Below are 14,773 nucleotides of genomic sequence, written 5' to 3'. Positions count from 1 at the left end.
GGCCTCTGGCAGCTGTCAATCAGGATGCAACAAGGTTGGGGGTGGGGGGGGGGGGGGGGTGTGATTTGCATAGGGACGGACCGGGGATGCTTAGACAGTGCAGCCTGCCAATCAGAAGGCGAGAGAGGGCGGGCGAAAGGGATACGGACTTTGCAGGCTGCCAATCAGAAGGCAGGAGGGGTGGTTAATTTACATAGCAGGCGGAATCGGGGTGGGGTCTGTAAGACCAGCCAATCGGAAGGCGCTGGGGGCGTGTGATTTGCCTGGTGGGCGGGGCCCCGTCAAGCGGCTGGAGCAGGGGGGGTGCGGTCTTATCCGGCTGCTAATCAGAGGCGAGGTGGGTGGCTGATTTGCATAGTGGGCGGGGCCCTATCCATCAGCTGGAACCAGGTGGTGTGTGTGTGTGTGTGTGGCGAGCGGACGGTATAACTGGCGTCCGGCCGCTCCTACGCTGGAATATGTGGCGGAGCCATGGGCGGGCGGGTTAAACCCTGGGGCTGGACGCTGGAGGACGTGAGCCGCGACTCTGGTTACGGGGGCGCCGCCGACTCGGTCCGCTCCTCCAGCCTGTCTCTGTGCTGCTCCCCGGCCGCCCATGGAGCGGAGCCGCGGGCCGGGAGAGCCAGCAGCAGCAGCAGCAGCAGCAGCTGCGGCTCGGTGAGCGGGGCTCTGGCCGAGGAGGCGGACATGCTGGAGTGCCGGCTGCCCGAGCCCGAAGAGCTGCCCTGGACTCTGCAGCAGCTGCAGGCGGTGCTGGGCGCGGTGCAGCCTCCGGCGGCCGAATGTCGGCGGGAGGTGCTGCGCCGCCTCTCCTGGCTGATCAGCCGGCCGCTGCTGCGGGTGTCCCGCGAGGCGCAGCGGCTGAGCCTGCGGTACGGCCGGTGCGGGCGGGCGGAGGTGCAGAGCGCCCTGCGGATGGTGCTGTCCTGGCCGCTGGCCCGGGGCTGCGTCTCGGCCGGGCTGGCCGCCCTCTCCCTCCGCAACATGAGCAGCGGCCGCGGCTTCGGCCAGGGCAAGTCGGCCAGGTGCGGCCTCACCCTGCCGGTCGGCAGCTTCTTCAGGTGGATGGTGGAGAGCGGGGTGGCCCCGAGGATCCACCCGCACGCTGCCATCTACCTGGCGGCCGGCGTGGAGAGCTTGCTGAAGGAGCTGCTGCTGCGGATCCTCCAGAACGGGAACGGGACCCCCAAAATCACGGTGGAAACCATCGAGCAGACCGTCAGCAACGACTCCGAGTTCTGGGGCATCACCCAGCCCTACCTGCATCTGCTGTGCGGTAAGAATGCTCACGGTAAGTTGTCAGCTGCACCCACTCCGTCTGAAACGTGTATCATCATCTTCCACCTCTTGCTACGTCCCTCAGTGTAGTGACCCCTGAGATGAAGTGAAGAGGCTGAAGCCCCTTGACTGTCCCCGCACCTGACAGCTCCCCTTCTCTCCCACCCCCCGCCCCCCACCCCAACCCAGTTGGGATTTAATGACAATCTGACAGTTCCCTCCCCCTCAAGCCAAGTCCGGTTCGCCCATCGCCCCCTGGCTCCTGGTCAAGCAATGCCTCGGGTTCAAGGTCTCCGCCTCTTCCCCCGTAACCCGCTGAGATGCCTGTGCTCCTCCGATTCGGGTCTCTTGAGCAGCCCAAATTTTAATCGCCCCCCACCATTGGCGGCCGTGCCTTCTGCTTCTCTGGGGCCTAAGCCGTGGAATTCCCTCCCCTTTTTCTCCTTTTAAAACACTGATTAAACTACTTTTTTCGACTAAACTTTTGGCCATTTGCATCACTATGTGACTGGGTGCCTCATTTTCTTTATGATGCTGCTGTGAAGCACATTGGGGGTTTTTATGATGTTAAAACTGCTAACTAAATGTAAGTTGTTGTTGGTCAGATTAGAACTCATCAGGTGGGGTTTTAACCGTGCAAGTGACTCACCCCTGTGACCTGTGTGTTTCTAGCCCAGTCCCAGAAACACTGGATTATTAGCTAGATTACTGTCCCTACCCTGAACTGACACAAAATGTGGTCCAGTATATAGATGCACTATAATCGTGTGGCTTTCTGTGTGGTGGTTCTCTCAACAACAGAAGCTTTTTTTTTTGCTGTTAATGGGAAGTGGGTGCTGGCAAAGCATTTGTTATCCAGCCCAAGCTGACCCCTGAAAAAGTGGCAGTGATCCATCATCGTGAACCGCTGCAGTCCTTGCGGTGTAGCTACACCCACAGCGCTGTTAGGGAGGGAGTTCCAGAATTTTGACCAAGTGATGATGAAGGGACAGTGATATAGTTCCCAGCCAGGATGGTGTTTGGGCGAGAGAGGAACTGGCAGGTGGTGATGTTCCCAAGTGTCTGCTGCCCTTGTCCTTCTAAATGGTAAAGGTCATGGGTTTGGAAGGTGCTGTCAAAGGAGCCTTGGTGTGTTGCTCGTGTAACTGCGCAGGAGTATTTGATAGTGGCCAGCACGGGAAACAGTGAAACAAGGTAAAAAATGCAGAGTAACCAATGCAGATGGATGAGGATTCTTCCTCACTGGGAGAATGGATTGTGTAGTTGGGTTAATTTATCGAAGTAAATCTGGGCACTGATTTGTGCAAGGGATACACTGGAGAAATTGGAAGGCCCAGTTTATTCCAAAAACAAAGGGAGTCTTGTATCAGTGCAATTTTCCATGTAGGACAATGTCACTCCTACCCTCTGGATCAGTTTGTGGTCTCCAAGTTCCATTGAAAGTTCCATTTACATTTCAGTCAGTAAGGTTACATAAATAGTTACATATTTAAGATATCAATAAGTTCCATATTTATTTCAAATTTTACTTTTTGTCTATGAAAGACAGCTGTAAAGGTAATTCAAATTCTTTGAGAATTATGCTATTGGAGGCTGATATCAGAGCAGCTGGCAGTGAATGGCACTGCCTGCTAGCATCAAGTCTGGACAGGCACAAGAACCAGGCAGGTGGTGAGCTAATTGGATTCCCTAAGCACTGCTTAACTGTTAGTGTGACTTTTATGCATAGAAATGCTTTGGCTGTTAATTATTTAACAAGGGTGCCTTAGCTTCTCCACAGCAGAATGTCACTAAAGTGAATTATTAAAGCTGTCTTGTCATATTTAGTGGGAGTTTTGATGAGCTGCATTACCCCCCTGCGATATCTATAGTCCCCCTTCACAGAATGGATGGCATTCCCGCAACACATTTACTGTGTTTTTAAATATCTCACTCTTAATTAGCAGTCATTAACAACATTGAGAGCATGAAATGGTGTTTCTGTGTGTCTCTCTCTCTCTCTCTCTCTCCCTCTCACTGTCAATACCTAAACAGGAGCAAGAGCAGCCATACAGCCCATTGAACTGCTCCAGTAGATCATGGCTGATCATCCACCTCAACATCATTTTCCCGTGCTATCCCCATATCCCTTGATGCCATTATTATTCAGGAATCTATTGATTTCTGTCTTGAACATACTTCATGACTGAGCTTCCACAGGCCTCTGGGATAGAGAATTCCAAAGATTCACCATCCTCTGCGTGAAGTAATTCCTCCTGATCTCAGTCCTAAATGGCCTGTCCCTTATTCTGAGACTGTGTTCCCTGGTTGTAGACCCCTGCATCCTGCCAGGGGAAACCTTCTTCCTGCATCTCCCCTATCAAGTCTTGTAAGGATTTATACAGTTCAGTGAGATCGCCTCTCATTCTTCAAAACTCTCAACAACTCTGAAGAAGAGTCATACAGACTCGACACGTTAACTCTGTCTTTCTCTCCACAGATGCTATCAGACCTGCTGAGTTTTTCCAGTATTTTCTGTTTCTGTTTCAAATTTCCAGCATTCGCAGAATTTTGTTTTTATCCCAGTTTCCTCAATCTCTCTTGATAAAACAATCCCACCATCCAAGGGACTTTCCAAAGGTTTTTTTCAGGAGAGGTACAAATGATGGAGGAACCAAGGCAGAAACTCTTTTGTTTAAAGTCGGACCAATATCTCGCCAAGTTTAGAAATCGCCTAGGGATTGTCTGTTTCTGGGGTATTTTCTGTTATCAGTGGGATCCTGACTCTTGGGCATGCATGTCATGTGTCACCTAGTGGGATCGGTATTGACCAGCCATCCTGAACTGAGCCCTGTGTACAGTGTAGATAAAAGATGTAGTCCAGTGCCTGGTCCATCACTCAGGGAAACGCTGAGCAGAGACCCCTCAAGAGGGAAGGGAACCCACAGGGCTCGTAGGTATCTCATCACAGAGGGCAGCAGGATTTTAATAGTCGACCTCTCGCCCTTCGAATCCAGTGAATCGTTTGTAACTGTAGTCGCTGGCATGGCAATTTGTAGCAGGTAGTTTGTGCAGAAGATGCTACAAGCACCAATGAGTGGGATATCCAGCCAGTCTAGTTTTTGGGATTAGTTTGAGGGAGGAATGTTAGCCCAGCATGATCTTCAAATAGTACAACTGCACTACCCCATAGGTCAGTACATCCCAAGCTTTTTCCTGATGAGGCATTAAAATGGGGTCACAGGCTTCCTGTGACCCCAGAGTAAAAATTTGGAGGGGGTGGTATTGGGGTAAAAGTTGTTGAGCAGGGGGTGGGAGTGGTTGGAGAGTTGTTGAGCAGGGGGGAGGGTTAACACTACTGGTAAATAAAAGTAAAATACTGCAGATGATGGAAACCTGAAATAAAAGCAGAAAGTGCTGGAAAAGCTCAGCAGGTCTGACAGCGTCCATGGAGAAAGAAACAAGAGTTAACGTTTCGAGTCTGTATGACTTTTCTTCAGAGATTAATTTATATATTTAAAAATGCTGAGTTTGACCCAAAAGAAAATGACGACCCACGTTTTTACAGATTGTATTGTAGCAGCAATTGGGCCTCGGAGAACAGGCGATTAAGCCACACCCACTGACAGAAGAAATGCAAATGTTTAAAGAGGTCTTGGGGCTGTCAAAACTCAGTCCAAGCTGCATAGGCACCATTGCTGCCTTGGAGCCCATGACCCCAAAGTCCTGTCCCGTAATCCCACTGGGGGTTGCAAACCACAGTTTGGGGCCTCTACTATGTGTAACATATCTTTTGTAAATGGCACCTCAGGCAATGCAACACTCCCTTGGTAAAACTCCACTAAAGTTTCCCCTCCAAGTCACTCACCATCCTGACTTGGAGATAAGTCGCCGTTCCTTCACTGTTGTTGGGTCAAAAATCCTGGAGCTCCCTCCCTAACAGCACTGTGGGTGATTCAAGAAGGCGGCCCACTACCACCTTCTCAAGGGGACTTAGAGATGGGGAACACATGCTGGCCTTGCCGGCGATGCCCATGCCCACAGCCCCCATGAATGGATTTTTAAAAAGCGCGCACGAGCTTGTTCCTGGATTAATGTGGCCATGTCCTGGAGCAGGCCATGAACCTGCAGCCTCTGACCAAACTCGGAGTGTTACCAAGCTGACACTCATCAATGTTTCCAAGAAAGGATCACCTGTTAAAGTCTGCAAGTGTCAGTGTTATTAAATATTACCAGGCCCTTCCTAGTCTAAGGCTATTGTGAAACTTGAGATCTGTGGTTTAACACTACTAGTAATTATATACTGGCCTCCTGGCCTGGGGCTGTTCTCTGTGGGTGAGGGAAAAATCTATCGCTGTTGCTCTTCCCTTTTATTTCAAGCAGCTGCTGATTGTTTTCAAGATACCTGGCCACATTGCCACAATCTAATTACAGTGGGATTAGTGACTTTTAACGTTCAGCGCTGCCAGTGCAAGGCTGATGATATTGAGCAATGTAAATCTCAAAGACTGTTCGTAACTGGCCATTATACAGATTAACATTCTGCAGTTCATCCATGTGTTTGGGTTAGGAAACACATAATTAGTTCTAATTATTGCGACTTTGTTTTTTTTTTATCAAGTTAGTATCGCGGGGCCCTGCTGTCCACCCTGCAGCTGTGTAAAGGGTCTTGTTGGGAGCTCCTGAGCTCTTCAAACCCAGAATTGCTGTAACTGCTCAGACTTCATTGCCTTTTCTCTCTTTGTTTTAACCGCTGAGGAAGGAGTCCTATGTTGTGTGTAACGCCCTCTGTGTCCTCCTGGGCGGGAGAGTTGGATAGTGAGCTGGGCATTCTACCCGAGCTGGAGGTGGCCCTTGGATAAGTGACTGAGACACTTTCGGTCGATTTGAGTTGGTGTAAAATCAACACTTTAAGCGCATTTGTAAAGGCCCATTTATTCTGAGTTAACAGACGCTGATTGTAAATACACCTCTGCAAGGCCCAGGGAGTTGAGCAGTTTGTGAAAGGCAGTTTGTGCCCACTGTTTATTTGAATTCTGAGAGAATGTAACAGCATTGACAGATGAGGATAAGTCAGGACTTTCTGAAACCAGGAGACATTTGCCATGTTCCTCCTGTAATTCCTGCAGCAGGGTTAGACACGTTGGACCCATGGTGAAATTATTCATTGTGTTCATTATTGGTCGGCATTCAGAGAATAAGATTTACTTGATCTGATTGGTCCTGAGGGGAAATCGGCCAGAGTTCCTGATCCTGATTGCTGTCCATTGACTTATACTGGGAATGCCCATGTGGATTTAGGGCAACGGGAGAATTTCTAGGTGATTATTGTTAATGTCTTATTCATTACATTGTTTCTCTTAACCTTAATGATATTAACAGACAAATTAGGAGCAGGAGTAGGCCACTCGGCCCCTCGAGCCTGCTCCACCATTCAATAAGATCATGGCTGACCTGAAAGTAACCTCAACCCCACATTCCTGCCTACCCATGATAATCTTTCACCCCCCTTGTTAATCAAGAATCTATCTAGCTCTGCCTTAAAAATATTCAAAGACTCTGCTTCCACCGCCTTTTGAGGAAGAGAGTTCCAAAGATTCACTACCCTCTGAGAGAGAAAATTTTTCCTCATCTCTGCTTTAAATGAGCAACCCCTTACTTTTAAACAGTGACCCCTAGTTCTAGATTCTTCACAAGAGGAAACATCCTCTCCACATCCACCCTCTCAAGACCCCTCAGAATCTTAAAGGTTTCAATTAAGTTGTCTCTTACTGTTCTAAATTCCAGTGGTACAAGCCTAACCTGTCCAGTCTTTCCTCATAAGATATCCTGCCCATTCCTGGTATTAGTCAGGTAAACATTCTCTGAACTGCTTCTAATGCAATTACATCTTTCTTTAAATAAGGAGACTCTAGATGTGGTCTCACCAGTGCCCTGTACAACTGAAGCATAACCTCCCTCCTTTTGGAATCAATTCCCCTCACAATAAATGGTAACATTCTATTGGCTTTCCTAAGTACCTGCTGTACCTGCACACCAACCTTTTGCGATTCATGCAGTAGGATTCATGCAGAGCTCCTCAATCTCTCACCATTTAGATATAAGGTTCTTTTTTACTCTCCCTGCCAAAATGAACGATTTAACATTTGCCCACTTTATACTCTATTTGCCAGACCTTTGCCCAACCTATCTATGTCACTCTGTCGCCTCCTTACATCCTCTTCACAACTTATTTCCCTACCTATTTTTGTACCCTCAGCAAATCTACCCACCATTCCTTTGGTCCCTTTATCCAAATCATTTATATAAATTTTAGAAAGTTGAGGCCCCAGCACTGATCCCTGTGGCACACCAACCAGAAAAAGACCCATTTATGCCCACTCTCTACTTCCTGTTAACCAGCCAATCTTCTATCTGTGCCACTGTTGTTACCCCCCCTACGCCATGAGCTTTTATTTTCTGTAATAACCTTTCGTGTGCCACTTTATCAAATGCTTCTCTACTTCCCTAGTTAGGTGGCTCGCAAGGACACCAGCCCCAGCACGGTTCAGGCGTAGACTGTCCCAACAGTACGGATCTCTTTCCCCAATACTGGTGCCAATGCCCCACAAACCAGAACCCATTTCTCCCACACCAGTCTTTGAGCCACACATTCATTTCTTTAATCTTATTTGTCCTACGCCAATTTGCATGTGGCTCAGGTAATAATTCAGAAATTGATACCTTTGATGTTCTGCTTCTTAATTTGGTGCCTAGCTTGTCATACTGACTCTGCAAAACCTCCTTCCTCATAATCCTGCCTATTTCGTTGGTACCTACATGGGCCACAACAACTGGATCCTCCCGCTCTCACTGCAAGTTCCCCTCCAGCCCTGAGCAGATGTCCCAAACCCTGGCACCGGTTAGGCAACAAAGCCGTCTGGACTCTCATTCTTTGCTACGGAGAACAATGTCAAACCCCTCACTACACTGGCTCCTATTATCGCTACATTCCTTTTTGCTCCCCCCACTTGGATGGATTCCTGTACCACGGTGCCATTGTCAGGTTGCTCATCCACCCTGCAGCCCCCACTCTCATCCAAACAAGTTCAGAGAATCTCAAACGTATTGGACAACCGTAGAGGCTCACACTGCTGTCCTCTGCCTCACTTGCAGTCACACCCTCCAGTCCCTGGTCACTGACCAAATCAGAAGACCCTAACCTAAGTGGTGTGACTGCCTCCTGGTATAAAGCATCAAGGTAACTTTCCACCTCCCTGATATGTCACAGTGTCTGCAGCTTAGCCTCCTGCTCAATGACTGTGAGATGAAGTTTCTCAAGCCACAAACACTTACTGCAGACGTGTTTGCCCTGGGTCAGAGTGTTATCCAGGAGCTCCTCCATGCTGCAGCCTTGACTCATCACCTGTCCTACCATCCTTAATGTGTTTTAAATAATTACAAAGATGGGTATTAATGGTCTTTGAGTACATATAAATAGGGGACAGCTGGGACACTGGGTTGAGGAGAACTGTAAGACTGAGCAAGTCAATAAACTCTCTCAATAAAGAAAAGCTCTGTGTCTTGGTTTTGGTTTCACCAGCCGGCTTGGACCCTGTTAATGATTATTGAGACTCATTTATGAACATCTTGAAGTATTTGAGATTTGCAAGGTTTGCCAATAACCTGAATCAATAAACTGCAAAGTCATTGTAAACTCTACATCAAGGTAACAGTGTGAGATCAGGACAGGGAAATTTTTGGAGTTAACTAGTTAACAGAAAGGAAATGGATGGTGCTGGCAGAATCAGTATAAATAGATACACTAGCTGAAATTGTACTTTTGTATGTTGATGGCCTGTATCGAACATCAAGTTCTACTGTCGGATGTTTGAATGTGGTTTTGCCGCCCCTAAGAAACCAGAATTCACATATTCAGATACCTCTCTGAAGACACATCTTGTGCAAGTAGTTAATGTTAGAAATAAAAACACAGAATGTGGGAAATATTCAGCAGGCCAGACAGCATCTGTGAATGAGGAACAGAGTTAACGTTTCAGGTTGATGACTCTTCATCAGAACTGAGGAAAGATAGAAATGTAATAGGATTTTTGGTTAATATTTGATATGTGTTTAGTTATGGATTGAAAAAACTTAACTCTCACTTGTGTTATAAATGTTGAGCCCTGACCTGTTTACTAGAGCGTCTCTGATGCACGGTAATGAATGTTACAGCATGTTCAGGTAAACGCATTTCTGGAGACTGATTACAAATAGTAGCTACCTGCTCATGTTAATCAGGGCCACTGTGACCTCCTGAAATAGGTTCAATCACCCTAAGGCCTGCCCTCCATTCCTCCTCTCACCACCACCCCACCGTCATGCCACGCCCTCTCAATTCGCTTGGGTTTTTATCCATTGTTTTGGCCTCTCCCAGGAGATTACATGGCTTTCAGGTGGGTAGGAAGTGTCTGTAATGTGATGCTCGAGGCATTGTGGTTTTTTGAAACAGGTTGGATGGGCCAGAGGACCTTGTTAAATTCTGTCATTTTTCAAATGGAAAAAATAGTGTCGGCTGTGGATCAGATTGTTGTACACTTGCTTCCGAGTCACAAGGTTCCAGGTTCAAGTCCCATTCCAGGCTTGGCACCAATCATGTCTGCCCTCCTACTGAGGGAGTGCTGCACCAAAGGAGGTGCAGTCTCTCAGAGGAGACATTAAACCGATGCCCTGTCTGCCTGCTCTGGTGGGTGTAATGAGGTCCCATGGCACTGTTTCAGAGAGCGGGGGATTTATTCCCACTGCCCTTGATCAACATCACAAAAACAGATTATCTGGCCATTATCACATTGCTGTTTGTGGGAGCTTGCTGTGCGCATGTTGGCTGTCATAATTCCTGCATTACAACAGTGACTGCACTTCAAAAGTGCAATCTCTAACGGGGGAGGTGGTAGCATAGTGGTATTGTCATTGCACCAGTAATCCAGAGACCCAGGAAAATGCTCTGGGGACCCAGGTTCGAATCCCACCACAGCCGATGGTGAAAATTGAATTCAATAAAAATCTGGAATTAAAAGCCTAACAATGACCATGAAACCATTGCTGATAGTTGCAAAAACCCATCTGGGTTGGTAATGCCCTTTAGGGAAGGAAATCTGCTGTCCAGTCAACGACGCCCACATCCCATGAAAGAATTTTTAAAAATTGGCTGCAGACCACTTTCATACATTCAATGGTCTTCAAGTGGCTATATAAGTGCAAGTCTTACTGAGCCTCTGTGGAATATATGAAATCTGTGGAAATCTTTGTAGCCCAAGGCACTTGCTCGTTAGTCGATGAGGCCCATGTGGAAACCATGTTGTCTTTATCACTCTGGTTAAATTATTTAATGCGGTATTTGTTTTTATTATTTTAATTTAATTTAATTTTTATATTTGATATGTAGGCTAGTATTTGTTGTACGTTCCTGATGATGAGCCAGCTTCTTGAACTGCTGCACTCCGTATGTGTACAGTGCTTTTGTGGAGGGAGTTTCAGGATTTTGATAAAGGAATGATGATGTATGTTCCAAGTTAGGATGGGTGTGACTGGAGGAGAACTTAGAGGTTAGTGGTGTTCCCGTGCCCCCGCTCCCCTTGTACTTCTGACTGGTAGAGGACACGGATTAGGGAGGTGCTATTTTCTGTATCCTAGAATAATCCCACCCTGTAATTCTTCTATCCCTTTGTTTGGAATAGGAGAAATAAGAGTGAAGATGCACCAAAGCATTTTTTATTGAGTGAAATACTAAAGAGATGGTTGTAATTTCGCATAATTACCATTTTGACAAGTTTAACCCTGTTACAAATGGACAGTTAGAGGGATCTCCTGTTCAGAGGTTCCATCCTGGGACTTGTATTTTTGTAAAATACTCACATTTATTCACAAATAAAGAACTTTGCACAATATAGATTTCAAAAACCAAGTTTCGTTGATTGGTTGTAGATTTTTAATTTAATTTGTAATGGGCAAAGTTAATATTTAAATGTAAATTTGAAGTTGATCATCCCATTTAATTGATCTCTCAATTATTTTGTCTGTCAGTTCTTAAAGTTTTCAGACGCAAATGGAAAAGTATTTATGTAGGAAGCAGGGATGCAATACAATTTTCATACACCATAAAAAAGATCCGATTATATTTTTGAAGATAAGTAGCTTTGTGTCACTCTTGACCCACTTTAGGGATTAAAAATATCTTGAGGAAATCTTCCATGGCCAGTCATGTTGCTGAAATTTGCTGGTTAAAGTATCCAGTTGTTCCCACTCCACCCCCACCTTCCCACCTGGGGCAACGCACCAAATTTGTACAAGATTTAATACTTATGATGCAGAAATGTTACAATTTAATGCTGTTACATCTCATTTTTGTTTCTAATATGGTCCTATGGTCTCGTGTTTGTGGTTTTGTAATAGCATCGCTCTCTTTCTGCAGCAAAAAGCTGTAGAAACAAACACAAAGTAATCAGGTCAGGCAGGGTCTGTGAAGAGACACAGAGGACTCAGTTCAGTTGTGAACCTTTTCTCATCCCTCCTCTGTTACTGTCCCTCCAAATACCTTTCATGAAACAGTGAAGGTAAAGCACAAGCTTTTGCCTTGTCCTGGGTCCCAAGGATAGATGTGCTTTCTCCGTGTTTTTAAAGTGAAGTAGGAGGGCAGCCGTGGAGCTGGCTCAGTCCCTTCCTTTTGGTGTACAGGAAAATGGTAACAGGCCAAGCTGGATTAACCACCTATAAATTCAAGTTGGAAAGCTAGGCCCTGGTCTCAAAACTTTGAGCTCCCATAAGTTTCCGGTGTAGATTGAGTCATGTATAAACAGCTCTGTGAATGCAGCAAAAACCCAAAGCCCTGGAGAGCCAACTCAGAATCTTTCATACTGTAAATGTAAACAGTGTGTAGGCTTCAAACCTCCAGTGTGCGCAATAAAGAACCATTGGTGAAATCACTGCTGCACAAAATGTTTTTTGGCATGTACAACATCATGCTACGTTCTTTATTTGTAGGTAAATGTGAGTACTTTGCAAAGATACAGTTCTCAAGAATGGAACCTCCTGTATATGAACTTTCCATCTGTAACAGAGTTAAACTTGTCAAGCTGGCGATTATTGCTGAAGTACAACCACCTTGTCAGTGTCTTCAAATAATGAAAACTCAATTGGCGGAGCATCTTCACTTTACAGACTGTACCTGTTAAACATGTTGACAGTACAGCATCTATGGCAATGTCCAAAACCATACACAATTTGGGAGGGGTGGTTGAGGGGTAACAATTCTATTCCATTCTAATGTTAAACAGTGAATAGATGGATTGGGACTTGATACGGTCTATTTTCAAACCACACAGGAAATATTTTCCATTCCATTTGTGCAATTGAGGTTTGAAAGTTCACACTGAGCTGGGACGCTGTAATTTTTCCTGTGAAAGCAGATAACTTTTGAAACTGGTGTGTCGTATTTTCCTTTCTGGGTTCAGGAGATGTACTCTGTTTATATCGGGCCTGCACTCAGTGTTTCTGCAGCTATTGTATCAATCAATTATGATTCTTTGGCAATTTCCCAATTGGTTGAGTACTGAAGGGCATTGAGTGCCTGTGTAGCCTGCATCCCAACAAGACTCCATTCTGGAGAGGGGGGAGGAAGACAAGGAGCCTGAGACTATTGATGTGCTGCTAAAGGCCAGTGTGCCATCAGTGTTGGGCCATTACTAGATTAGTAAATATTTGTGTTGACCGTGTGTCACCTGGTGCAGACTCTGCCAATGAAATTTGCACCTTTGCATTGTATGAAAGGTATTTGAGATCAATTCTTGTTTTATAAACATATGAACAAGGAGCAGGAGTAGGCCATTCAGCCCCTTGAGCCTGTTCCGCCATTTAATAAGGTAACGGCTGATCCGATAGTAACCAGAAATCTGCATCCCGCCTACCCCCGATAACCTATCATCTCCTTGCTTACTAAGAATCTATCCACCTCTGCCTTAAAAATATTTAAAGACTTTGCTTCCACTGCCTTTTCAGGAAGAGAGTTCCAAAGGATTTCAAATTTCTTTGAAAACGTTTTGCCTCATCTCTGTGTTAAATGAGTGACCCCTTATTTTTAAACAGTGACCCCTAGTTCTAGATTTTTGCACAAGAGGAAAGATCCTCTCCATATCCACCCTGTCAAGATCCCTCAGGATCTTACATGTTTCAATCAAGTCATCTCTTACTCTTTTAAACTCTAGCAGATACAAGTCTAGTCTGTCCAACTTTCCCTCATAAGACAACCCTCCCATTCCAGGTATCGGTCTGGTAAACCTTCTCTGAACTGCTTCAAACACATTTACATCCTTCCTTAAATAAGATGACCAATACTGTACACAGTACTCCTTATTTTTGTATTCAATTCCCCTCACAATAAATGATAACATTCTATTAACTTTCCTAATTACTTGCTGTATTTGCAAATTAGCCTTTTGTGATTCATGCACTAAGAAACCCAGATCCCTCTGCACCTCAGAGCCCTACAATCTCTCACCATTTAGATAATATGCTTTTCTTTTCACATGTTGCCACGTTATACTCCATTTGCCAGATCTTTGCCCACTCACTTAACCTATCTATATCTTTTTGTAGCCTCCTTATATCCTCTTCACAACTTATCTTTGTGTCATTAGCAAATTTGGCAACAATCTCTTCAATCCCTTTCATCCAAGTAATTTATATAAATTGTAAACAGTTGAGGCCCCAGCACTGATCCCTGTGGCACACCACTCGTCACATCCTGCCAACCTGACAAAGACCCATTTATGCCTACTCTCTGCTTCCTGTTACCCCCTATACCATGAACTTTTATTTTCTGCAATAACCTTTGATGTGGCACTTTCTCAAATGCCTTCTGGAAATCTAAATACAGTACATCCACCAGTTCATCCCCAGCACATTACTTCCTCAAAGAACAGCAATAAGTTGGTTAAACACGATTTCCCTTTCACAAAACCATGTTGACTCTGCCTGATGACCTTGAGCTTACCCAAGTGCCCTGTTATAGCTTCTTTAATAATAGCTTCTAACAATTTCCCTATGACAGATGTTAAGTTAACTGGCCTGTAGTTTCCTGTTTTCTGACTCCCCTTTTTGAATATTCGAGTTACATTTGCTATCTTCCAATCTAATGGGACCTTCCCTGAATCTAAGGAGTTTTGGAAAATTAAAACCAATACATCAACTATCTCATTAGACACTTCTTTTAAGACCCTAGGACCCAGGCTCTTGTCAGCATGCAGCTCCAACAGTTTACTCAGTACCACTTCTCTGGTGATTGTAATATTCCTGATTTCCTCCCCCAATTCCATCTCCTGGTTTATAGCTGCTCCTGGGATGTTACTTGTATCCTCTATAGTGAAAACTGATGCAAAATACCTGTTCAATTCATCTGCCATCTCCTTGTTTTCCATTATCAATTCTCCAGACTCGCTTTCTATAGGTCCAGCGCTCACTTTGTTAACTTTTTTTAAAAAAA

The 14,773-nt window shown here is 45.4% G+C and overlaps 1 protein-coding gene across 2 annotated transcripts in view; it reads left to right on the top strand.

Moving 5' to 3' along the window:
- The first annotated feature begins 395 nt into the window (after nucleotides 1–395).
- Nucleotides 396–14,773, top strand: part of btbd11b (BTB (POZ) domain containing 11b) — a 133,482-nt gene continuing 119,104 nt past the window's right edge. For both annotated transcript variants that reach the window (XM_041216494.1, XM_041216493.1), the window contains exon 1: nucleotides 396–1,291. In XM_041216494.1, the coding sequence (XP_041072428.1) occupies nucleotides 472–1,291 (820 nt within the window). In that variant the 5' untranslated portion in view covers nucleotides 396–471. The remainder of the gene's footprint in view (nucleotides 1,292–14,773) is intronic.

The sequence above is a fragment of the Carcharodon carcharias genome, chromosome 21, assembly GCF_017639515.1.
Source record: "Carcharodon carcharias isolate sCarCar2 chromosome 21, sCarCar2.pri, whole genome shotgun sequence".
In the NCBI taxonomy this organism is placed as follows: Eukaryota; Metazoa; Chordata; class Chondrichthyes; order Lamniformes; family Lamnidae; genus Carcharodon; species Carcharodon carcharias.
Note: the sequence above shows the minus strand (reverse complement) of the source record. Positions and strands in the feature narration are given on the sequence as shown.